This window comes from Momordica charantia, assembly GCF_013281855.1.
Source record: "Momordica charantia cultivar OHB3-1 chromosome 8 unlocalized genomic scaffold, Mcharantia_2.0 BLBB01000008.1, whole genome shotgun sequence".
Classification (NCBI taxonomy): domain Eukaryota; kingdom Viridiplantae; phylum Streptophyta; class Magnoliopsida; order Cucurbitales; family Cucurbitaceae; genus Momordica; species Momordica charantia.
This window is the reverse complement of record NW_028275166.1, coordinates 16,569,417-16,594,219: the sequence shown is the minus strand read 5'-3', so window position 1 is coordinate 16,594,219 and position 24,803 is coordinate 16,569,417. Positions and strand designations below refer to the sequence as shown.

Below are 24,803 nucleotides of genomic sequence, written 5' to 3'. Positions count from 1 at the left end.
TCCACGACGAGGTTCTTGTTGAACAGGTGATGGGTCAGGTTGAAGAGCTGAAGTAGATGCGGTGTCTAAATGAACTCTTGGCGTAGGAATCATTAGAAAATGTGATTGTATAGGAGTATTCATAGTCTGTTCATCTCCTATAGCATCTTCATTTTGTTCCTGAACTTGTTCAGCTTCTTGTGCTTCTTCTTGAACTTCTTCATTTGGCTGTGCTTGATTGCGCCTACGACGAGGACGCCTCATTTCGAAGTTTGAAGCTACTCTCGGATAAACTGAATTTCACTCCAGCCATTTTCCTTATTTTTCACAGTCGTCAAAATACCTCCATGACGATCAGAAATTAGACAAATTCCATCTCGGTCGGTAACCAAATTTCGCAAGGCACACAAAAACCACGACCAACTAGAAGTATTTTCCTCTTCCACAATAGCAAAAGCAATAGGGAATATATGTCCATTTGCATCAATTGTGGTGGCAATAACTAATTTTCCCTTATACTTGCCATACAGATGTGTACCATCAATCTGGATTAATGGTCTACAATGTTTAGATCCTTCAATTGCAGGACCAAATGACCAAAACACTCGTCCAAAAATAAGATGTCCAGGATTATTCGAAGGTATCAAGTCCCAGAGTACTCGAGTGTCGACGTTGTAATGCACTAAAGCATTCAACCAGTATGGGAGCTCTTCATATGATTTTTCCCAATCTCCAAAAACTTGAATGAGTGCTTTTCATTTAGCTTGCCACATACGTCTGTAGTTCACAATATCCAAAATCTTTTTTTATGACTTCTTGTAATGAAGCTACAGACGTACTAGGATCACGTCGTACAATATTCTGAATTTCATTGCACATAAAATTTGAGTCCAATTGTGAGTGATCATGTGTAAGCTCGGCATATAAACATGAATGAACCTCCTCAAGTACACCGATTTCAAACATCCCATGAGATTTACGTCGACGAGCACGAAGTCTCCACTTGCAACCATCATTCCACTGTTTGCATTTTACATACCACATATCTTGATTCGATTCAATTACAACAAATTGATAATGTTGTGCAATACAATATTTCTTGACAGCAAGTTGTAGTTCTTCTTTGGTCCTAAATTTTGACCCTATACGTATGTTATCCACACTCATTTCTAGAGACATTGACCCTTCTTCCAACTTTGAACCTTCTTCACATATAGAGTCTACAATCTCAAAATCTATTTCAGTAAACATCGGTGAAGGTGCTTGCTCATTTGGGAGTGGAGGATTCAAATTTACTGGAATGTTCAAACACAATTCAGTTCCAAACAATTTATCCACTTCCACCTCAATATCAGAAGCGGATCCATTTCCAGGTTCAAGTATCACAATTTCATCACAATCTAATGACATAACTGTACAATATTTATAATTATGTTAACGAATTATTTTAAAAAAAACATACAACAATATTCATAACATATAACATAAATCTAAAAAAGTTAACCATAATCTAATGTTAATCCATCTATGTCTAAATTAAATAATTCATGACAAAAAATATATATACAAATAAAGAATGACATACAAACAAAATAAAATTAATAAAAAAAAGACATATAAATACAAACAAAAAAAATTAATTAAAAAAAAGACATATAAATACAAACAAACAAAAACAATTAATAAAAAAAAACGTATACAAACAAAACAAAATTAATAAAAAAAATACATATACAAACAAAACAAACTAATAGAAAAACATTTACCAACAAAATCAACTTAATAAAAAAAAAATAATTTACGGGCGGCGGTCGACGTACGGTCACGACAGCGGCAGAAATGGAGCAATGGAGGCGGAGGAAGAGGCGGGAATGGAGGAGGCGGCAGAGCTCACACGGCGGTAATGGAGGATGAGGGAGGGGGGACCATGGAAGAAAGAAAGAAAAAGTAAAAATGGGGGAGGCGGTCACGGGTGGGGACAATTTTGTCCCCACCGAAACCCTAGCAAGTCGTAGCCAGCGTCAGAATGGAAGTATGGCTACGACTTCCTTCTGAGGAGCCACGTCAAACCGAAGTCGCAGCCAAGGGCAGCGATTTCGTGCTAAATCGCACACAACGACAGCGATTTACCTACCCTATTTTTGGAATATATTTTGATCCTACCCTACTTTTGTCATTTGTTTTTAAAAAGTAATTATTGAAAAAAAATCCTATTTAAATCTATCTCGTCTCTCACTTTTATATACCAATTTTCTTATTTTTCAAAACCTCTATAAACCATTCTTGCTCTCTCCAACTTCTCAATTCTACTCCAATTTTCTTTCTTGGGAGAGATATTCTTCTGGTGAGGATTGATGTATTTATGAGCTTAAACTTGTAAATCTACTCTATTGGAGAGTTTTAGTGTGTGGAAAATTCTTATTTCCACACTTATTTGGGGTTCGTTTTTGAGCCGGTAAAAGGAACGAAGTGTGGGTTTCGATCTTTGTCCCAAGAAAAATGTTGGGTTTAGTTCTAGATCTCGTAAAAAGAGTGGTTTGTAAGGTTGGGTCTTGATACAGCAAAAGGACCGGGTTTCCGATCTCGAACCCGTAAAAGGATCATGCTTAGTGGAAAATCTCGAGAGGTGCTCGGGGAGTGGAGTAGGTCGAGGGTTTGCCGAACCACTATAAATCTCTTGCGTGACGTTTTCTATAGCACTTACTTTTTATTTATTGAAATTCCTTGTCATAAATCTAGTGTGAATCTAACATGAGTCTATCTCAATTTTATTAGACATATACCACCCAGAAAAAGATTCGTGTGCTGAAACTCTGACTATGTTGTACTAAAAAAATTAGACATATACCACCCAAAAAAAAATTCGTGTGCTGAAACTCTGACTATGTTATACTAAAAAAACAATGGAGTGGGATGAGGACAAAAAATAGGCCCTAATTTTTGTATTAGTGGTAGTTTTGGCATCAAGTCTAAGAAAACTAAACGAGTGGGATGAAGACAAAAATAGGCCATGAGATATGATAGAAAAAATATATACTTTGTCTTTTAGCTTCATTTATTAGAATACTTGATTTATGGAAGCAAGGGTCCTCAAAAAAATAAATTCTTTAATTTGTTTGCCCTTTTTAAGCCTTTAATTAACGTGAGTTATCGTCACATCTCCCTCTAAATGTATGATTAAAATGTATTATTATTTTAATATAATTTTACAAAAATATATTTTATTTAAAACTATTTTTACCAATATTATTGTGAACAAATCCTATATTTGATGAGACAATCTCGTTAGACATGGTTGTTTGCCGCATCATAATCAGTCTGGTCAAGAAATAATTTTAAGTGATGTTGCTTGCTCTATTAAAAAATTGATGGTGATAATTATCTAATAATTATATAAAATATTTTGTTTAGATTTGTTGATTATCTTTTAAATTTGTATGTAAGATATGTTGATTATCTTTTAAATTTGTATGTAAGATATGACTAGAAAAAGTAAAGATCCAAGATTCACATTGACTAGATAAAGCAAAGATCCACGACAAGAAAATTAGATTTTAGATAATTTCAAATTTGATTCTAATGAATATGAAATATTTTAAATTTTAGTCCTTATAAATTCAAAATTTTCAATTTAGTATATATGAATCGGGGTTGGTTTCAATTTGTTCCCTATAATTTAAAATTTTTAATTATGTCCATAATTTAGTGTTCACGATTTGCAATATTGTAATGGTGTCAAATTTTAGTATAATTGAAAACATAGTTATTGTCTTGTAGATTATTGACCCTAACTTTTATTTCAATATATTAAAATTAAAAAGATTTTGACTATTTAAACTAAAAAGAAAAAAAAAAGTAAAAGTGCTTCTAGAGATTTTATTTCACGTAATTGAATTATAAAATCATGTTAGTTAATTTAAAGTTATACTTTCTCGTGTTTTGAAGGAAGGAATTGCAATTATCTAACTATCTCGCAATAAAATTGGGCTTAATTTCTGATTTCAATTTCAATTTGGAAATCTAAATATATTCAGGAATTATGATTGAGGAATAATTTGGAAATCTAAAGCAATAAATTATAAAATTAAATATGATCCATCAACCCTCTTGAACAGGTGATTGGTTTAACATGGTATAAAAAATAGTGTGATCCCATTTACTTACCATGAATAAAATTGGGCTTCCCTACCAGGTGTAATCCGATTCATTATTTTGTGAGCCCCACATATTTATTATAATTACTTTACAATTTTTCCCATTTCTTTCTCGTCTATTAATTAAATCCATATAATTTTTAATTATTTTTTATATTTTTATAATTTCCTTTTCGTTTATACTTCAATTTTATTAGTTGATGTGATTTTATTATATATATTATAAATTTATATTAATTAATATAAATGGATTTTTTAAAAAGAAATGATTATTTTTAAATATTAGAATAATATAATGATATATTATATTAAATGATTATTGTTCTAATAAAAAGGTATTTTATTTGATGTAATTTTATTTTAATTATTTATTATTTATTAATATTAAATAAATTGTTATAATAAAAAATATTTAGTATCAATAATAGAGTAATAAATTAAATTAAATTTATGATTATCATAATTAAAAAAATATTAGTACAATAATGTATTTCTAATTTACTAAAAATAAGAAAGGAGTATACTAGTCATTGTTATATATTTGAGTATCATTCCGATTCTAATTTCAAACACTTTTAGTAAACAACGTCAAAGGAATTCTGATTACGATTCTAGAAAATTTATGATAAACAACATCAAATGAATAACATTCCCATTCCGATTTATTTCATTTCGATTTAGTTTGATTTCGATTCATTCTCATTACGATTTCTGGTGAGTAAACGGGGCCTAAAAGAGAGTAGAGAGGAGGAAGAACCTGAAACTTGGGATAATGGAGTCGAAACAGATGACCCGCGACCTACGAGGAAAATGATTTTAAACACTACTACCAATTCCTACAAGGAATATGATATTATTGTCTTATAAGAATTATTACAATACTATTTTCCTATAAGGTTTATGATATTTGACTTTTATCAATAGAACCCTTTTGTTAAGGTTTCATTTGTACAGAATCTAAATAGAAGAGATTTGAGTGGTTGTGCCAGTGTGTGGAAAGGAGTCTGTAAACCGTGGGTTTAGTGAGGGTGTTTTCAATTGTGTAATTTTAGATAGCCATTTGTTAAATTAGTTAGAAGCAAGATAGTAATTACATAGTGATATATTGAGTGACATCTCAATTGTAATATTCTGAATATAATAGAAATTGCTTTTTTGCAGAAGACTGGACGTAGTCCCAAGATTGGGGTGAACTAGTATAATTCCTGTGTGTTAAGCTTTTCTATCCAGATCTTTTAGTTCATTATTGTTGTGTCTTACTTATCTAGTTTTAGTCTGTGGAACGGAAAAATCAAATAATTCATGTTTGAAGAATTTACAAGATGATCGAGTAATCTATATATATATATATTTTCCATCAATGTCATCTGGTCTTCGTCTTCTCCAATCTATATTCTTTGTGCCTATGCACCCTCCAACTAATCTTATTTTGAATGGAGAAAATAAGTGTATTTACGATCGGTCGCTCCTTAACCTAATCAAATTAAGAATGATTTTATTTTTTGTATTATCAATTTTATTTGATTCATTATCTATTTCTCTAGGGTTTGGGGAAAAATTAAATATTTTAAATGTTCAACAAACGCTCTTAGTGGCTAGGCACCACTTTTTTTTGTAAGTTATTTTAGCTTCTTTACGATTTTGTGTTACGGTAAAACAACACGGTCGTCTCAGAGGAAGGAGAAGGACCTGCAACAATAGAGATTACTGACCCTCTTATTGTTCATAGCCGTCTGTTACGAGTCCAGGATGTCAGGAATCATAAATATGAGGGATCCCCGAAATAAAGTAGGGTGGGCTGTGCTTCCACAAAGGCTTCCCCTTCTTCCCGGTCAAGATAGATGGGAAGGAGTCCTATCTTGAAAAAGTCATAACCAGTCTCTTGGAACAACCAACTATCAAACATTTTTCACAATTGCATGATATTGTACACTTTTTAATATAAGCCTTCATAACTTTCTTCTCGTTTAACCTAAAATATCTCATACCAATGAGCTACTAAAAGTTCCAATTATCAAAATATTTTTTCTAAATGGCCCTTTCAAACTACTTAATGCCTTTTCCAAATAATAAAAAAAATTATGCAAAAATATGGCTTGGGTAATTGTCTTTGATTTTTTTTTTTAATAATTACTATTAGTCATCCTGTTTTTAGAATGGCCTAATTTGGTAGAATAATTGAAAGTTATCTTATTTTAAATTTATTTTTTTCTCTGTTTAAAAATAAAATGACATTTAATTCGTATAACCCAGTAAAGCTCTTTAACTCTAGTTTAATTTCCTACTTTATTACTTTACAAATAAACGACAAATTTGTTTATGCCCAAATGATCGAATGAATCTCTTCGTGAACAGTGAAACCTGCAAGATACAGAGGGGGTACACCTATTTCCGACCTGTACTTACTCGAGTATCGGAGTGCACGTGCTCGCTCTATGTCTTGCATGTTTCACTGTTCACAACAAGATTCATTAAATCGTTTGGATAGAACAAACTTAAATTACCGTGATTCAACCATCACATGATGCATGTGAAAAAAAAAAAGTTGGTATCATAATGCTATAAATAGCACTAGTTCAGTAGATGCGTCATACCAATTGAGATCCCACAACCAAAGGTACCAAAGAAAAAAAAATGGGAAAGAGAGAAATTTTGTTGGTTTTGAGTATGTTTCTAGCGATTTCAAGCTCAGAGGGCGCGAACGAATTCGATTACTACCAAGTCGTGCTTCAATGGCAACCGGCCACTTGTAGTAGTGCAACTCTAAACACTGTATGCGTGCAACCTCCAGAAGATAGATAGAGTGTCCATGGTGTTTGGCCTAGCCTATCGTCGGGATATCTTCCAACGTGTTTTGATACTCCGCTCTAAGATGCCACAATGGTAGTCATTCATATATCTTATAAACCTCATTAGGTCCTGATCTGGAGATGTTTATCAGTCTAAATGTTTTTGTTTTGAAAACCTAAATACGATGCTTATTGATTCTTTCAGATATTGACGATTCAAGCTAGGTTAGACCAAGATTGGCCAAACATGATAACCCAACAAAACCCGTCGTTTTGGTGCTACGAGTGGACAAAGCACGGGACTTGTTCGAGCGCGTATCTGAGCCAATTCCACTACTTCAATTTTGGACTATGGGTATATACCAATTCCGATCTGCAATCTACTCTGTATCAATATGGTATCTATCCCAATGGACAACAATACACGAAGACAGTTGTCCAAAATGCAATTTATAGTGCAACGGGAAAGTGGCCAGCCCTTCGCTGCAACAACAACTACAGAACTGGTAACATGCAGTTGCATGAAATAAGTTTGTGTTTCAGCAAGAATGGACAGGTTCTCATAGACTGCCCATTCAATGCCGTTGCATGCAATTAATATCTCGTATGGAATTCACCGACTTATTCAGCGAGTGTGGCTAAGGAGTAAAACTAATCACTGCCTTGCAACTGCTCTTACTGTGAGGGTTAAGTTGTTGGAAGTTATGTTTCTTTAATAAATATCTATCTTTCGTCTCTGTTTGTAAGATATGTTTTCTAATAACTGTCTACCATCATCGTGTGTTTGTGAGGGATAGATGGAAGAAGTTGGTGTGTAATGCTGAAAGAAAGAACAATCTTTATCTTGTTTTCTAAATCTTTACTATTAAAATTTGTAGTTTAGACCGTTAGATATCCTACAAATGATAAAAATTGTCCTATTTGATCCGCTTGAGTTTTGGATTGATTGGTGGTTTAATCATGTTTATCATCATATCATATCATATCATAGTTGGAGGTCTTGTATTCGAACCTGGGTATTGGTTAGGTCTTGTTAAATTTTTTGGTTGGTTGGTGGTTTAGTCCGATTTAACATAGACTATGGTCATTCGTAATAATGATGAGACAAATTGTATATAATTTGAAGGATATTGCCAAACACAGTGGGGGGTACTTCATGCATTATTGGTCTTATGGACCACACATAGAGATAATAATGTGAATTAAATAAATAAAACATCCTAAAACAAAAAGACTATACAGATGCTGAAGTTTGGGAAAATTGTCAACCATAAATACTGGCTAAAAAATGAAGTAAAATTGTAAGGAGATCACTTAAATAAAATAACTGAAAAAAATTACACCCTATATATTTTCAAATAAACTAGAGAGGTAAGAGTTTATTTGATTAAATTATAATATACCTTGATGTAATCTATAAAATACAATCCATGGATGGATCTTAGTGTGTTTGGCTAATGGTAAATAGTTTGATAAATGATGAAACTTAATAGTAATTGTTTTATATTATTGATTTATAATCGTTTCTTTTTATAGTCCATGGTTTTTTCTTTTTTTTTTGGTCACTTCAGGTTGATCAATAGTGTTCAATATCAATGTTGATAAATTTTTTTAAAAGTTGGATTTTAAAAGTTGTAGTTGTTTTGTTTGGAATTTGAATGAGATCCCTTGTACAGTTGCTGTTATTTGCAGGCTTCATTTGTATGCATAATCATGTATGTGAATACTATTTAGCTAGTAAAATGTCCCTCACTTATAATGATCAAATATGTGATGTTGGTAACCATTGTGATGAGAATTCTATAGCGATTGATATTAATCTATTACCTCCAATCATTAAAAGTCTAGTAGGGAGGCCGGAAAAAACAAAGGATACCTTCAATTAATGAGGTGAGAAATAACACAAAATGAAGCTGTTGTTAGCGTGTTGGTTAGAATCGTAGAAGTTGTAAATTTCCACCTATTAAACAATGACGTATATCATTTGTATTGGATGTTAAGTGAGATATTATTAGGCATATCAATGACACTGTATATCAAAAACTACTTCTTATATGAATGATAGAATTGCAAAATTTTATTATTGATAATTTTACTGGTCATCATGGTATATCAGTAACGTTAATCGAATATATCAATGATATATCAGTTAATTGATATACCTATTATGTAGTATAATAAAGGTAGATTGTATAAGTTTAACTGATATACCTTAGTTGCAAAACATCAAGGTATGTCATTTATAACTCATATGTCCAGTATAGAGCACATGAAGATATATTAGTTGTAACTAATTTACCTACTATGAATTGCATCAAAGTAAATAAGTTATAACTTGTATATCGTCTTAGTTGCAATACATCATGGTATATCAATTACAACAGATACCTTAAGGTATATAACTTATAATTGATATGACTAGTATGAAGTACATCAAGGTATATCAGTTATAAATTGTGTATACAGATACATAAGAGGTACATCAATAAGGTATATCACTATTGAATAAAGTAAATCAATGGTATATGAATACAACTTATTAGTGGTGTATCGGCACACCCATATTTAGAGGTATATCAATAATGTATACAACGTAAATCAATTGTATATAAAAATACAATTTATGTATGATAAAAAAAAATTAAAGAAATATTTGTGTTGGGCTTGGGCTTAGGGTAAACTAACTTTGTGCACGGGCTGGACTAACGCAATATATGCTACTTTCGCAAAATTGGAATGTAGTTGCCAATTTTGTAATTTCGTATTATTGTTGTTGTTATTATAATATTGTTTGTTAAAGCAACCGCCCCTAAATAATTGATCAAACAACTAGATTATGGTTTAAAAATTGAATTAGGGTTTTTGAGAAGTAATTGAATTAGGGTGAGATATTGATTTTTCACCCAGACGAAAGCCACTAAAAGCGTAATCAAGAAAAATCGTGAGAATGGGAGGCATTATTTTGAACCAATGGAATTGGGAATAAGGAGACTCTAATTAAAAAAGTTTATTGAGAGTATGAGTGAAATCATTCACACCATATCAAATCACGCATAAAAAGGCACGTTTCTTTGTTGATGGCGATTTTTGGGAAAGGGCCACGTGGTACCTGGATGAGCAGTCCGGCCTTGGATCCACTGGACCATAAACCAAAGAACTCGATGCCGGTGCGGTGTCCCGCCTAATACATTCCGACGATCAAGTTAGTAATCAGAATATCAGTAGGAAAAAAACACCTCAAGTATTAGTGACAGGTTGTTCACTTAATTGGTGAAGATGGTGGTCATTCCTTTTATAGCCTTGAAGGGCCGACCAGGAAGGACGACGGTTGGAGGTGACAGAGACGTCGCACACTGTACGGTTGGGTAGGAGGAAACGCGGTTTCGACAGCAGTAGAGTGGCTCCGCCACCTGTGCCTTCTGGGCATGTTGCCCAAGGCCGTGGGATGCATCTGTCGTACTGACAGCGTGCGTTGCCAACTATTGCTGTGTATGGAGTGTAACCGTTTACAGTCCTTCGTCCCTTCGCAAGTAGATGCATTTCCCGTTGGGTGACATCCTGTCTGAGAAGGTGGTTATCAGTGGGTCCGTGCTCGTGGAGGGACGGATGCGTGTCCTGTTCGGACGTTAAGCATAACAGTTAGCCCTCTTTTGGGGCCAGGTCACTTTGTTAATTATTGGGTTGGGCCCAAAAGTGTTTGTAGTCTGACAGGGCGCGTCGGCGTTCCCTTCCAATCTCTGCAGATTAATTGGTGGGGCCCACAAGTTATTGTGACTGCCTCGGTCAGTCGTCAGCACGTATGACCACTTGTACGACCACTTTGATGGGGGGACACGTGCCCGTAACTGTTTAGTGGGCGATCGTGTCCCTCGCGTGGTGTTCGAAGCGATAAAGTCGGTGGTTGCGATTTCCTATGCTATTCGGATCCGAAGCAACGCTCAGAAATCATTTTAAATCAATATGTAGGCGGGATGATGATTACTCTTTCTTTGCGCTGTTACTCCTTTGCTTCTTTCTGGGTTGACTGCATCCATGGCTCGCTGCCCGTTCGTCAACCACGTTCCGTCACTGGCCAGGAATAAGATCTTTCGGAGCTTCGCACCACTTACCGCATCCCCGATTATATCCTTATGCGCCTCCCGTTTACGGACAAAAGGATAGATACCCCTCCGCCTGGTTGGGTAAGTTTCCACCTGCAGATGTTTTGGAATGTGGTCAAGCTTCCCCTCTCCCTTTTTGTCCAGGCATTATTGGTTTTCGCTGGCCTGGCTCCGACACAACCGGCTCCCAATGCATGGGGAGCTTTGATAGCATTGGCTATCCTTTGGCCGGAATTGGGACGAGGTGAAGAGATGACTTTCTCGCTACTATCTACCATAACCATGATGAAGTCTATCAGAGGCTTTCCTGGGTTCATAGTTTGAATTCTCGCTGAGAGACGCTTTTCAACGCTCCGACCTTGAATAAGAACTGGAAGGATCACTGGTTCCTCACACTACTCCAGAAGATCAGCAGTCGGGACCAGTTGCATCAAAGGGCAGTGGTTAGTTGGTGACAGCTCGTGGGTCGGACGTGTGTTTAGTTGCTTCAGGGAGCACGATATGTTCTCAACAATTATTTTTCTTCGACAGGTATGGCCTTTTGAGCTTCTGGTTTTCCTTGGCAGTATTCCCGGGTGGGGTCCCTCCCGTTGCCTCTCGGACGAATAGCGTTTTGAAGAAGATCCTTGCCATCCCTTGGGCAAAGAGCGTCTCTACGCTTAATATGACGGACGAGAGGTTGGCAGAACATCATTGATCGGGAACCACAATGGTCCGACTAGAGGCAATGATGAGTGTCCGGCCCCTTGTGTGGCTCCGGCAGGTAATGACGTTGGTTTCCCTCCTTTTTTGGTGTTTTGCTATGGGTATTCAGTTTTTCAGTACAGGTCTTGTGAGGCCAACGTTAGTTTTGCCCACAAGACGTGAACTCATTTTCGGGTTAATCCTTATTTGGCTCTCGATAGAATTGGTGGCTCCTTCTTCTAGGATAATTTTATGCATGCAAAAAGTAGGGATAATTCCTCTTATGTCCGCTATGGACCATCCAATAGCCCTATTGTAGTTAGATTAAACCTGCAAAAGCAAAGATTCATGTTCATTAGACCAATACGAAGAAATGATAACCGGCAAAGTATCGTTTAAACCCAAATAAGTGTATTTTAAATGAGGGGTAGGGGTTTTGATGTGATCATATTTGGCCTCAAGTCCATGGAATCAAGTCAAGCCAAAAAAAGAGCTCGACTGTACACAAAATGCCCATAACGGGCACGCCTATGCCAGCCGTCCGCGGGCCCACGCCCCCTGTACGCCCAAGCGCCTGCGTGCCCTACTGCCACCAGCGCCCATGCGCGCCCCACACCCGCCAGCACCTTGCCGCCTATGCCGCCAGCACACTGCCGCCTAGTGCCCTAGCCGCCCACGCCATGCCGCCCACCAAGCGTCAGCGCCCCTGCACAAGCGCCCCATGCGCGCCCTCTTGGCACTGCCCTTACCCCGTGCCCACGCGCAATCCAACGCCCCTACCCCGCACCCGTGCGCATGCCACCGTGCCAGCGCGCCTCTAACCAGCGCCATGCGCGCACGCCCAGCCCCCACGCGCGCCAGCCTTCCTTGCTGCCCACTCCTCCGAATTAAGGAATATAATTCCTTTATATTTTAGTTTATTGTTGGGAGATTTGTTTTGAATTTTATCTTTGATTTCTTTGTTTTATTTATCATTTTAAAATTTCACTTTTAGGCAAGTTTTAGATTTTTTTAGGAATTTATCAATTTTAATTTTTCTTTTAATTTTGTTATTTTCTTTAAAAGACCAAGGGCCTTGGCCTATAAATAGGCTTGTACCCCTCCACTGTAACACATATTGGAATTGTCTTTTGAATAGAATTGAGTTTCTCTCATTGCCGTGTGCAAACCCCCCTTCAAATCTCGAATCCTTTTGTGTGGTTGAAGCTAGGCCTTCGTGTTTGAACCCCTCGTAGCATGCTTGTTTGATTGGTCCTCAAACTCGTGGAGTGTTTCTGGCCTCGAGCATAGTGAATCATCTGTCTACTTAAGGTAACGACTGCAAAGGTAATCCCTTTAACCTTGGCCTTTCGGGTTGAACCAACTATACGATTTAATGCAAGTGGCTTGTGGCTCGAGTAGCTCAATACGTTTGGGTTGTCGCGTATCATTTGGTATCAGAGCTTAGGCTCTAGACTGGGATATATGTTTATTTTCTGTCTTTAAATTCTTGTCATTGTCTTTACATTCCTTTATCCAAAAAAAAAAAATCTCATAAAACGTTCCATTGTTCATTGTCTTCCGCAAGCCAACTTTGTCTATCATTCTTGCAAAGAATTTTTTATTTCGAAAATTTTCTTTAAAGTGTCCAAAACTTGTTTGTTTGTGTTATGCACCTCAAAGGCTTTCCAACAAACCAAGTTTCACTTTAATCCCAGCCCTATAGCCAAAGTTATCAACTTTTCTTTGAACCCAAGAAATTGAGAGAAACATGTAGAGAGCATAAACCAGAGCCAACTTTAAAAATCTATAACTTGTTGCTCAGAAGTGCAAATTGAGACCTCATAAATATTTATGTGTTAGCTTTCCATAGAGCCCAGAATTGATAATTTTCGATGTGGTTTGAAAGTTATCGCTTTTTTGAAAACATTGTGTAATCTGGAAATTCTACAGTCGTCGAAGAAGTAGTGTCCCAACTTCGACGATTCATATCTTACTGATCTTTTTGTTAAATATAGTCAAATCAGATACCAATTTAAAGGACTTTGAAAGAGCTTTCCAGGGACATATAGATCGCCGCCATCCGAGGTCTGTAGCAGCAGTTATCAGCGAAAGAAGAGAAGATGTCCAAGCAGAAAACTTTCCAAATTTGAAGCTCGACGTTTTTGGAGAAAATCTTTGGGCCACCAAATCTTGTCCAAATCAATTTATTTTTGAAAAATAATTGTAACATTGATGATAATTTGATTTAAAATTATTGTTGGATTATTTTGACCTAGTTGGACAGCCCAAAAAAAGGAGGACAGCCGCCAGCCTCACTAGGCCACCCGAGAGAGACCATTTGTGCAGCCCCACAATTTTCTTTGAGAGCGCAGCCCCCTCCAATGAAATCCAAACCTTTTGGCAGCCTAAACACTCTATGTACACTTGTTATACTAACTGTGGCTACTAGTTGGAGCCCCATCCGAGTTGTATACATCACACACCCCTCACCCAAAGTTACCCAAATTACCGTAAAGTTCACTGTTTTGTTGGTAAGTTTATTGTTGTGTTTGTTTGCACTACAAATTGGATTTGTACATCTTTTTAGCATATTTATGACTTCATTGATTTTATTTGCATATTTCTTTCTTTTTTTAGCTTTAACTTCAATTTGCATATTGTGGTTGAGTCCATAGAACGAAGAGCATTAAGCTTAAGGTTGTCTTATCATTCTTGTTTATATCTTGCCTTATTCTTATAAATATCATTTGGTATCATTATAACTATCATTTGGTATTCTTTTGAGTCTTTTCTTTGGTGTCTTATATACCATTGACGCCTAGTAAAGAAAAAAAGGGATATTTTTTTGCAAGTTGCTTGTAGGCTTATACTCACTTGTTCTAAGACCGATTTGCCACGAGCATTCAAGTGAGCACCTCCAAACGGTATCCACACCAATATCCACCCTACCAAAGGAGAGGAAGCTGTAACGCCCCGCGTTACTCAGGTTAGCTTGCCCCGAGTCCCGGGGAATTTTATAACGAAATGGATTTTAGTTATTGATTTATTTATTTATTTCATTTTTTATTTTAATTGTTTCACCAGTGATCTTTATTTAATTTTAGTGTGGCATCTCGGCTACTGTGTTGTTACAAATTTAGTGGTGAGTTACTAGCGTGTAATATTTATTAAGTTACGTTTTTTTTATGGATTCCGCTATGTGACACTTGCTCTGGGCCACTGGATCAACTACGAAATTATTATTGGTTTTGTTATCAAGGTGTGATTGGGTAAATGGACCTTAAACAAAAGAAACTAGCCCAAGTGGGTCTATGTTGCAAAACAAGAGGAAAGGGGGAATTTAAAACAAAGCAACCCTAGCCCATCTTGTCCTCCTTCCTCATCTTCTTCCACCCTCCCCTTTCGTTGGAGCTGCCAGCCCCCATCCGGAATTCTTTCTCCGACGAAGCAGTACCGACGACGGGACAGCAGCAGGCGCGGGCGTCGGCAGCAGCAGGTGCGGCGTCGGGCAGCAGCAGCGCGGCGTTGGGCAGCGGCAGACGGCGGCAGCGCGCGACGGGCAGCGGCGGCGCGTGGCGTTGGGCAGCGGCAGACGGCCACGACGTGCGACGGGCAGCTGCGGCGCGTGACGCTCGGACTGCTGCAGGCGGCATCGTTACGTGTGGCTGTTTTCGCAGCGTCCCTTCTCCGATCCAACGAGCCTAACAACCTCGAATAGCTTAGATCTGTGGAACCCGGTAATTTTTCTTTGACCCACATTTACTCGAAGTTAGATTTGGATTACCCACATCCAAACGAAACCGATTTGGAATACCCACACCTAAGCGAAGTTGTTTTGTAGTAACAGACATAAAAACGAAGTCGTTGGAGGTCGTTTGGGCACTTTTCGCTGCTGCAAAAACGTGGACAGCAGTGTTTTGGTGGTGTTCGGCGATTATTTTCATCCGTTCGAAGGCTGATTTACGCTACCCACACCCTTGCAAGCTAGATCTAATTTACCCATACCTACACGAAGTCGTTTTGCGGTAATGAGCCCTTTGAACCCTCGTAGAGACGTTTTTCGAAGGCTGAACAGTACATTTAAATTGCTGTTTTTTTTCTGTTTTTGGTGCTTAGGTGTGAGATCGACGCAAACTCGAAGACGTGGTTGTGTAAGTAGCACCAGGGGGCGAGTGCGTGCGTTATTTAGCGTTAACGGGATGTTTTGATGTTGATTTTTTTTGCCAAAATAATTTAATTGAGCATGTAGGGATTGTTAGTTTTGATTTGTGAACTTCTAATGATTTGTTGCCGTCTTTCTATTATTGAACACTTATGAGGAGACATGACTTATGTTCTTATTGTTGTAGGTGACTAGTAGATTCTGAATTGTTGTGGTTAGAAGTAACTGGCTTATGACGTTTTGCAAATATGTTGTAAATGAAATGCTCGCGTTGTTAAACTGATAATCTAGTTTATACTGTTTTAGTTGTGAGCTGTTGGGTGTGTCTTGTTTATTACAAGGAAAAGCATGCTTGTGAACTGTGCAGTGAATTGGGATGTGGGAAATTTACCTGTAGGTGGTCATGGGAGGGTTAGTGAAGTGGTGAAGGGTGAAGGGTGAAGGGACGGGTTGGCAGTCCGTTAACTATGGGTGTTCTGATCTGAAAATGCATATAAATCGCTTGGAGGTTCAAAGCCTTGAGTAGTGGCCTTGGGAATAAATGACAAGGCCGAACGTCAAATTTCTGTAAATGAGTATTGGGGTCTTGGGGATAAATGTCAAGGACCAATACGCTGGGAAGTCATCGGTACCTTGGGGATAAACGGCAAGAACCGGTGCTCAGTTCAGGCCTTGGGAATAAATGGCAAGGCCGAACATCAAGTTTCTGTAGAGAAGTATTGAGGCCTTGGGGATAAACGTCAAGGGTCAATGCAACTCGAGGAGTTAGGCTTGAAGGACTAAAGTAGAGTGGTGCTTGCGAAGTAGTGGTGCTAGGCCTTGAGAATAAATGGCAAGGTCGAACATCAAGTACTGTAAAAGAAGGGGTGGGCGGTATCTTGGGAATAAATGTCAAGAGCCGTCATGCCTCGAGAAGTTAAATGAGGTGTAACACAGGGGGGATGTAGAGAGAGGTTTAGTACTGTGGGACAAGGGCTAGTGAATCATTGGTTGTAGTCTTGGTAGTTCCGACGCATGGTTGTTGTATGTAAATGTCAAGTTATTGTTCGCTATCTCTCGCTGTCTATTTAATTGCCTTGCTATCGTTTTATCTTATATGTCGTGACTGTGAGCATGATTTTTGTGTTAGTTAGGAAGTGCTACTTACGGAGTACCCTATGTACTTACCCCCCTTTGTACCCTTATATGTTTTCAGGTGTGAACAAGATCGACCGCGTTGATGACGTGGAGAGGGCTTGACCGAGGAAGGATCACTAGCTTAGTTAGTGGGGTTAGAGGGAAGGGTCGTTGGGTACGAGTAGCCTTGGGATTTATGTTATTACTAGGTGTGAACCGCGGAGGAAATTTTGTATTCTTTGGAACTACTTTAATTGTTAGGGATGTTGCTGATAAACGCGTTGTTGTTGTCATTGGAGTTTAGGTGCACGGTTGTTTTTATTTATTTAAGAATTTTTGCCACTGAGACGAATATGAGATGTTGTTGTTTTTAAATTGCCCACGGAGGGTGAAGTCCTGACAGTTTATGACATTTATATTTCTGATAGAACGTATGGGAGTCGAAGCTTTATTTCATCTAAATTATTTTTCCAGGGAGTTGCTTATCTCGTGTTTAGAGTTAAGGTTAGCCAGAAGAATTATTTAGCGTTGCCTAGGATGTTTATATGAAATCTTGGGGCGTTACAGAAGCCGAGAGGATAAGTAAGGAATTGGGAGTGAATTTTATTGTTTATACTAACCTTTACTTGTGTAGTGATGGCAACAAAAGGCAAACATCAAAGAGAAGGAACAAGTCCACGATACGAGAATTATAATAACCATGTCTTTAATGTAACTCATCAAAGGAGGAAAGATCACCATACTAGTGGCTACCTTGGACACACAACTCCTAGACTTCCTAAGTTCCATGGAAGTACAAAGCCACAAGAATATCTTCATTGGGAATACCAAGTCGAGAGCATCTTTGCTCAACACCATTGGAGTGAAAGCATCAAGGTAAATTTTATTATCACTTGTTTTAAAGATTATGCTATAACATGGTTGGATGCTTTGTTTTTTAGTAGGAAAAAAAATTGATAAAGTCAAATCACCTCATGGAGAGAACTCAAGCCCATAATGAGGAGACAATTTGTTCCTAAGTCAGTAGTCAAGTTGAAAAACTTGAGACAAAAAGACAAATGTGTTGAAGCTTACTACGACGAGATGTGTTCATTGCTTGAGGAGCTTAACATATATGAAGATGAGTAGACCACCATGGATCGATTCTTGAATGGACTCAATGGAGAGATTGCCAAGGTGATTGCGGAAAGAGAAGAAATTCGATCTTGTACTAGGTTGGATGAAATGTTCACCTTGCCAAGAGGATTAAATGAAGACATCAACAAGAATCTTCAAGGTATGCTAATCACAAACCTTATAATCATGACATTCCTACTTTAGGAAAGATTAGCTTGTTTAATATAGTCCCAATAGTAAAAAATAAAGAGCATGATATACTTTGTGGAACTAAGTGTGGTATACCTACTACTAGTACCAGAAAGGTATATTGCATGACTTTATATCTACTATTAAGGAATAAAGTATTAAGATTGACAATGAAATACTTTGTGATGCTATGCAAGTTGATTCTATTCCATTAGATTGCAAAGTATTACATGATTGTATGCCTATTGATGAAAGGGTAAGTGGAACAATTGAAGATAAAACATCTTGTGAATCCAAGCATGAAATTCCTATTCCCATGAATTACAAGTTGTTGCATGACATCTTACCTACTATTGAGTCAAAATGTGGTGAGGTAGAAGAAGACATGCTTGGAGAAACCGTGCATAAAATCGAAAACCAAGCATCGCATGATATTTTGTCACTTGATGAGAAGGAGAGTAGTACATTAGAAAATGAGATACTTTGTGATTCTATGCCTATAACTTCCCTAGTCATTTAGATAACAAAGTTGTTTTTCATTGTGAGATATCTACTCTTGTACCATTAATGCATGATACATTTGTGGATATATGTGAGCCAAGAAAAATGAAAGAAAAAGAAGAGTTGAGAAAAAAGTATGTGGATGAGGAGGAAAGGAAAGAGAGCGAGATCCAATATATTTGGCCTTACAAGTGAAATCTCACGGATGTATTGCATAAAGATCCCTATTTACAAGCTAACATGTTTTATCCTAGTGCTTGTACTGATCTCCTAAGATTTTTACAGGAAGTTCCAACTATTCACATCGATCATGGCCGAGCACAATTAGAGAGAAAAAACATGGAAGCTCATGACAACATGGAGCTTAAACGACTTATCATAATGTCATCTCATGACTTTAAGACCACCTCGCAAGGTAAGTATGAATTAAATCTTAAAGTTGTTACTAACTTGAATTCTCTTTGTGTTAATTTTCAGGACTTAAATAAAGAAGAAATCCAAATGATGAGATGAAGCCAAATAGAGGAAGTTGTGGATCTAAAGTCAAACTTATCCAAGTTTGAAAATTTTAGACTGAATCCAAAGGAAAGGAAATTTCTAACATATGCTCAAGAATTCTACCTTGAGTTTGAACCAAAGAGAGGATTTTGTTTCCAAGTGCTAGCAATAATGCACGATGATGACTACAAGATAGCACTTCAAGGTGAGTATAGTGTGATGTGCTCGAATTTGTCACTAATTAGGGTACTTTCTTTTGTAGGCGACATTATTAATTCGAGCACGAATCCTTTTCAAGAAGGAGAAGATGATGTGATCATATTTGGCCTCAAGTCCTTGGAATCAAGTCAAGCCAATAAGAGAGCTCGACTGATTACGCTTGTTTACATGCGTAAAAAGAAGGTTTTAGATGCTGTTTTTACTATGTTTTAGCTTTGTTTCAGACTTTTTCTCGGTCGTTTGAGTTCCAATTCATGCAAAATTCATATATGATGGTTTGTGGTTGGCTTATATTATATTTATGACATTTTAGGACCATTTGGGAGTGGAAATTAATCAAAAGAAGCAAAAAGACGGAAAAATACCTCAGGAGGCGCCAGGCGGCTGCGTGCCTGCAGAAAAACTGGTTTTCTTCCAACTTTGCCCTTAATGAAACGCGTCTTCCAATGCGTTTTGGTGGTTCCAACCGATGCATACGTGTAGAAGAAGTGTTCCACTATCAGCTTGAGCACGATTTAGTCAGTCAAGGATGTTGGAAATGGGTGATTCACCATCGTTTTAGGACCTACCTAACCAATTTTGCACAGCTATAAATTCTACACAGCTTCTCCACCAAAGTCATCAAGCCTTGCTTCCTTCTCTTGATCATTTTTAGTGTTTCTTTGTTGCTTTCTAAGTACTTTTGAGTTGCTTTCATTAGTTGCTTTTGGTTTTTAAATCCCGAGCACTTTACATTCCTTTATTGAGCTTTGTTTTGTTTCCATTTGTACTTAGTTATTTTCTACTTATTCAAATATATAAAAATCCAGCACTTTGCTTGTCTTCCCTTTGCCTTTACTTTATTTTTAGTTAAGATAGTTGTGTTTTTGGAGGAAAGAGCACGTGACACTCCCACTTGCTTGAAAGAGAAGGGCGAAGCTCTCAATCCCGAGCAAAACTCTCCGTTAGTTAACTTTTGTTTTTCACACATGCATTTCAATTTCAACCACTTTACTTGCTGTATTTTCTTCAATATGTCTTTCTAAATTCCCGTCTCTAGCCCGGTTATGGATAGTTAGCCTTTTATTTCTAAAAAGGGTTGCTAAGAAGTAGTGTTTTTGCTTTCCATTCATTGTTCAACATGTTTTCCCAAAAAGTTAGGATTTAGAGAAGGCCACTGTAAGTCTTAACAAGTCAATACTGAAAAGGTTGCTTATTTGCATTGTTGAGTGGTTAAACCGAGGAGAGGAGCGCCTTAGACATAAGGGTTCCGCTTAAGTAGCCTAGACATAGGACCTTAACCCGAGGTTGCGACTATTTCCATCCTAAAACTAAGATATCTCTCATAGTAGACATATTAGGGAATGTCTTAGGACTTTGAACTTGCTTACACATAAGTCAAGTGAAAAACGTAGTCGTTGGTTCCTAAAGTAAAATGCATATCGTCCTTAGCATATCCTTGATTCTTTGTTGGCTAACTTGAAGTAATTAGAGCTAGGTTTTACCATTATAAGACCAAATCCCAAATCCAAAACCGTTATTTGTGACCACTTCCCATTTTACAAAAATCACTCATTTCAACGTTCACTATTCATTAAAACTTTAGAGTTTGGAAATTATTTAGAAGTCCTCGAGGATCGATACTTGGATACTCCATCCATTTTATATTACTTTGACAGATGTGCGCTTGCATCTATAGAATTGTTACCACGCTTAGTGCGTGCGTTCAGCAAATCACTAGTCATCGACCGCACACAAAATGCCCAAAACGCGAACGCCTATGCCAGCTGCCCGCGCGTCCATGCCCCCTGCACGCCCAAGTACCTGCGCGCCCTACCGCAACCAGAGCCCATGCGCGCCCCATGCTCGCCAGCGCCTTGCCTCTTGGCAGTCCGCCTAAGCCGCCCACGTCGTGCCGCCCACCAAGCACCAGCGCCCCTACACAAGCGCCCCGCGCACGTCTTCGTGCCAGCACCCCATGCCAATGCCAGCCCAGCGCGCTTCTGCCCAGCGCCATGCGCGCACGCCCAGCGTGGCACCCAGCCCCGCGTGCGCACCCCGCTTGTCTGCCTAGCCCCCACGCGCGCCAGCCTTCCTTGCCGTCCACCCTTCCCAATTAAGGAATATTATTCGTTAACATTTTGGTTTATTCTTGGGTGATTTGTTTTGGATTTTATCTTTGATTTCTTTGTTTTATTTATCATTTTTAGAATTCACTTTTAGGCAAGTTTTAGTCTTTTTAGGAATTTATCAATTCTAATTTTTGTTTTAATTTTGTTATTTTTCTTAAAAGGCCAATGGTATTGGCCTATAAATAGGCTCGTACCCCTCAATTGTAACACATCTTGGAATTGTCTTATGAATATAATTGAGTTTCTCTCATTGCCATGTTCAAACCCCCTCTTCAAATCTCGAATCCCTTTTTGTGGTTGAACTTAGGCCTTCGTGTTTGACTCCCTCGGAGCATGCTTGTTTGATTGGTCCCTAAACTCGTGGAGTGTTTCCGGCCTCGAGCATAGTAAGTCATTGGTCTGCTCAAGGTAACAACTGCAAAGGTAATCCCTCTAACCTTGGCCTTTCTGGTTGAACCAACTATACGATTGGATTCAAGTGGCTTGTGGCTCGAGTAGCTCAATACACTTGGGTTGTCGCGTATCAGGTTTCTTCTACAATTCTGGAGGTTCAATGATGGAAGGTTGCAAGGTTTTCAAATCTGCTATTGTAGGTTGCAACAACTCAAAATACTTATAATGTGGCAAAGTTGTGTCAGGCGAAATTTTTGCTTCTTCTTCTGCGGCCTCAAAATCTGCTTCTAAGTCTTCGACAATCATCTCCTGGAGTTCCTCCATGATTGCCCCCATTGCTGAGCAGTCCTCGACTTCATCTGGGAGCCGCATCGCATCAAGGACATTGAAGGTGACTTGCTCATCATTCACCTTCGTAGTGATCTTTCCTTTCCAAACATTGAATACCATTTCTCCAGTTCATAAAAATGGCCTCCAAAGAATGATCGGCACCTCAAGATCTGTTTCACAATCCAGAATGATGAAATCGACGGGAAAAATAAACTTATCAACATTAACAAGCAGATCTTATATTTTCCCTTCCGGTTTCTTAATGGACCTATCAGCTAGTTGCAAAGTGACAGTTGTAGGACGAGATTCTCCTATATTCAATTCTTTATAGAATGAAAGAGGCATGAGGTTAATGCTTGCTCCTAAGTCACACAATGCTCTTCCTAAGTTCCTACCACCTATTCAGCAAGGTATAGTATAACTATCTGGGTCTTTACATTTAATAGGCAATGGATTCCCTAAAGTATCACTACTGCACTATGTTAAGGCTACCGTCTCATGTTCTCCTAACTTCTTACGCCTAGATATAATATCTTTAAAAAACTTGGTGTAGTTAGACATTTTTCTAAGGCATCTATGAGAGATATGTTTATATGCAATTGTTTGAGAATGTCAAAGAACTTAAAATGAATATCCTGATTTTACTAATCTAGTCTTTGGGAGAAAGGTGGATGGATCTTAATATTACCTACGTGCGGAGTAGTACAAGACACTACTTGCTTACCTTTGTCCACCTTTTTACCTTTCTCTTATGAACTTACGGGTTATATTTCTCTTTTGGTTGTGGAGTGGAAGTGGATGCAGGAACAGGTCTAACCACATTGGTTCCTTCATTTGGAAGTGGGGGTCCATCATAACTCAATCTGCTTGTCATGATGACCGCCTTACACAACTCCTTACCTTCACGATTTCGCTTTGGATTCTCCGTGTGTCTTGGCAGTGTACCTTGTGGTGTGGATTTGAGGTCATTCGCTATCTGCCCATTTGCATCTCCAAGCTTCTCATCGCAGCATCATTCCTTGTCATGTATTCCTTCATCGTGGCCTCCAAACATGAATTGCTACCACCTTGCTGAGTGTTAATTGAGCTCTTTGTTGATTGTATTATTGTGGCGACAACGTAGGTTGAGTAGGAAAACCAAGAGAAGTGTAGTCTTGCTTGTATTGTTCAGCGGGTGCTTGCGCACTGCTACTAGCTACTCCTTGGTTACTCCAAGAAAAGTTTGGATGGTGCCTTCTCCATTGTCCGCTGCTTTAACATTTGGTTCATAACCGCCATTTGGGCTTGCATTGAGGCTACTGTGCCTAACTCAAACACTCATACTTGCTTCTTTGGCAATGACCTTCCTATATCTACTTAGTCGTCAATTTTTGTCATCTTGTTCAAAATGTCAACGATCCCGAAGCCTAGGATTCGGAATCCGAATTCGGCACCTCTTTGCCCCGGTCTTCCCCGTATTCACCTGTGACCTGGCTGCACCACCGTCAAGCTTTGATCCACTTAGAAGAGCATAGACTACCCTTACAGACCAACACGAGTCGTTCCAGCATGGTTTGTCCTTACTCATATGCTTCCTAGTAAAGCAACTAGAAGGTCACCCAATCGAAGATTGCTCCAACCAAAGCACGCTTAACTTTGAGGTTCTTATGATTGAGCCACCGAAAAGGAAGGTGTACCTTGTTGGTATAGGTAGTGACTATCAATTCTTTTAAGCCTTTTCTTGACCATTCATCCATGATCTCAGAATCTCTCTCATTCAGATGTGGTATCGGTTCATTCATATACCCATCCTCTATAGTCGGGCGTCACATGCCCACCAGCTTCCACCTTGGTTCGTCCCCGAACCACATCTTATTGGGAGAGGTTCCGCCTTGATACAATCTGTAATGCCCCAGGCCCAGGATTCAAAATCTAGATTCGGCACCTTTTTGCCCCAGCATTCCCCTGCGACCTGGCCGCGCCACTGTCAAGTTCTGATTCACTTAGAAGAGCGTAGACTGGCCTACAGACCAAGACAAGTTCGTCCAACATGCTTTGTCCTCACTCATATGCTTCCTAGTAAAGCAATTAGGAGGTCACCTAACCGAAGATTGCTCCAAGCAAGACATGCTTAACTCTAAGTATCAATTCTTTTAAGCCTTTATTGACCCGACTAGAGAGGAGGAGTACATGAATGAACTGAGACCACATCCGAATGAGAGAGATCCTATGATCATGGAAGAATGGTCAAGAACGGCTTAAAAGAATTGATAGTCATTACCTACACTAACAAGATGCACCTTCCTTTTTAGTGGCTCAATCATAAGAACTTCAAAGTTAAGCGTGCTTGGCTTGGAGCGATCTTCAGTTGGGTGACCTCCTAGTTGCTTTAGTAGGAAGCCTGTGAGAAACTCTTTGAAATGCTCCCAGACTTCTTTAACAGCTTCGTTCCACATCGTCTGCAATATCTGAACATGACTGGCTTATGCTCGAATTTTGCG

At 38.3% G+C, this 24,803-nt stretch overlaps 2 protein-coding genes and 1 long non-coding RNA gene across 3 annotated transcripts; 2 read left to right on the top strand and 1 right to left on the bottom strand.

Annotated features, from left to right (window-relative positions):
• Positions 1-257: 257 nt before the first annotated feature.
• On the bottom strand, positions 258-1,389 carry LOC148209646 (uncharacterized). Its single transcript, XM_088126936.1, has 2 exons — positions 819-1,389; positions 258-661 (listed from the first exon to the last, which is right to left on the bottom strand). Exons 1-2 carry the CDS (start codon positions 1,387-1,389, stop codon positions 258-260), a joined length of 975 nt encoding a protein of 324 aa, XP_087983062.1.
• A 5,310-nt stretch (positions 1,390-6,699) lies between these two features.
• Positions 6,700-7,635, top strand: LOC148209645 (ribonuclease MC-like). The gene is made up of 2 exons (XM_088126935.1): positions 6,700-6,932; positions 7,122-7,635. Exons 1-2 carry the CDS (start codon positions 6,768-6,770, stop codon positions 7,518-7,520), a joined length of 564 nt encoding a protein of 187 aa, XP_087983061.1. The 5' UTR covers positions 6,700-6,767; the 3' UTR covers positions 7,521-7,635.
• A 7,908-nt stretch (positions 7,636-15,543) lies between these two features.
• Positions 15,544-18,211, top strand: LOC111023658 (uncharacterized). Its single transcript, XR_015793236.1, has 3 exons — positions 15,544-15,713; positions 15,805-15,839; positions 17,046-18,211. It is a non-coding gene; the product is annotated as an uncharacterized LOC111023658 (long non-coding RNA).
• The last annotated feature ends 6,592 nt before the right edge of the window (positions 18,212-24,803 follow it).

Bases quoted from the DNA above. Each gene is read 5' to 3' on its own strand.
- LOC148209646 (XM_088126936.1), bottom strand. From the start codon at position 1,389: ATGTCATTAGATTGTGATGAAATTGTGATACTTGAACCTGGAAATGGA. The intron at 662-818 runs GTACGTCTGTAG...TGAATGCTTTAG, and splicing joins TATTGTACGACGTGATCCTA to TGCATTACAACGTCGACACT.
- LOC148209645 (XM_088126935.1), top strand. From the start codon at position 6,768: ATGGGAAAGAGAGAAATTTTGTTGGTTTTGAGTATGTTTCTAGCGATT. The intron at 6,933-7,121 runs TAGAGTGTCCAT...GCTTATTGATTC, and splicing joins TGCAACCTCCAGAAGATAGA to TTTCAGATATTGACGATTCA.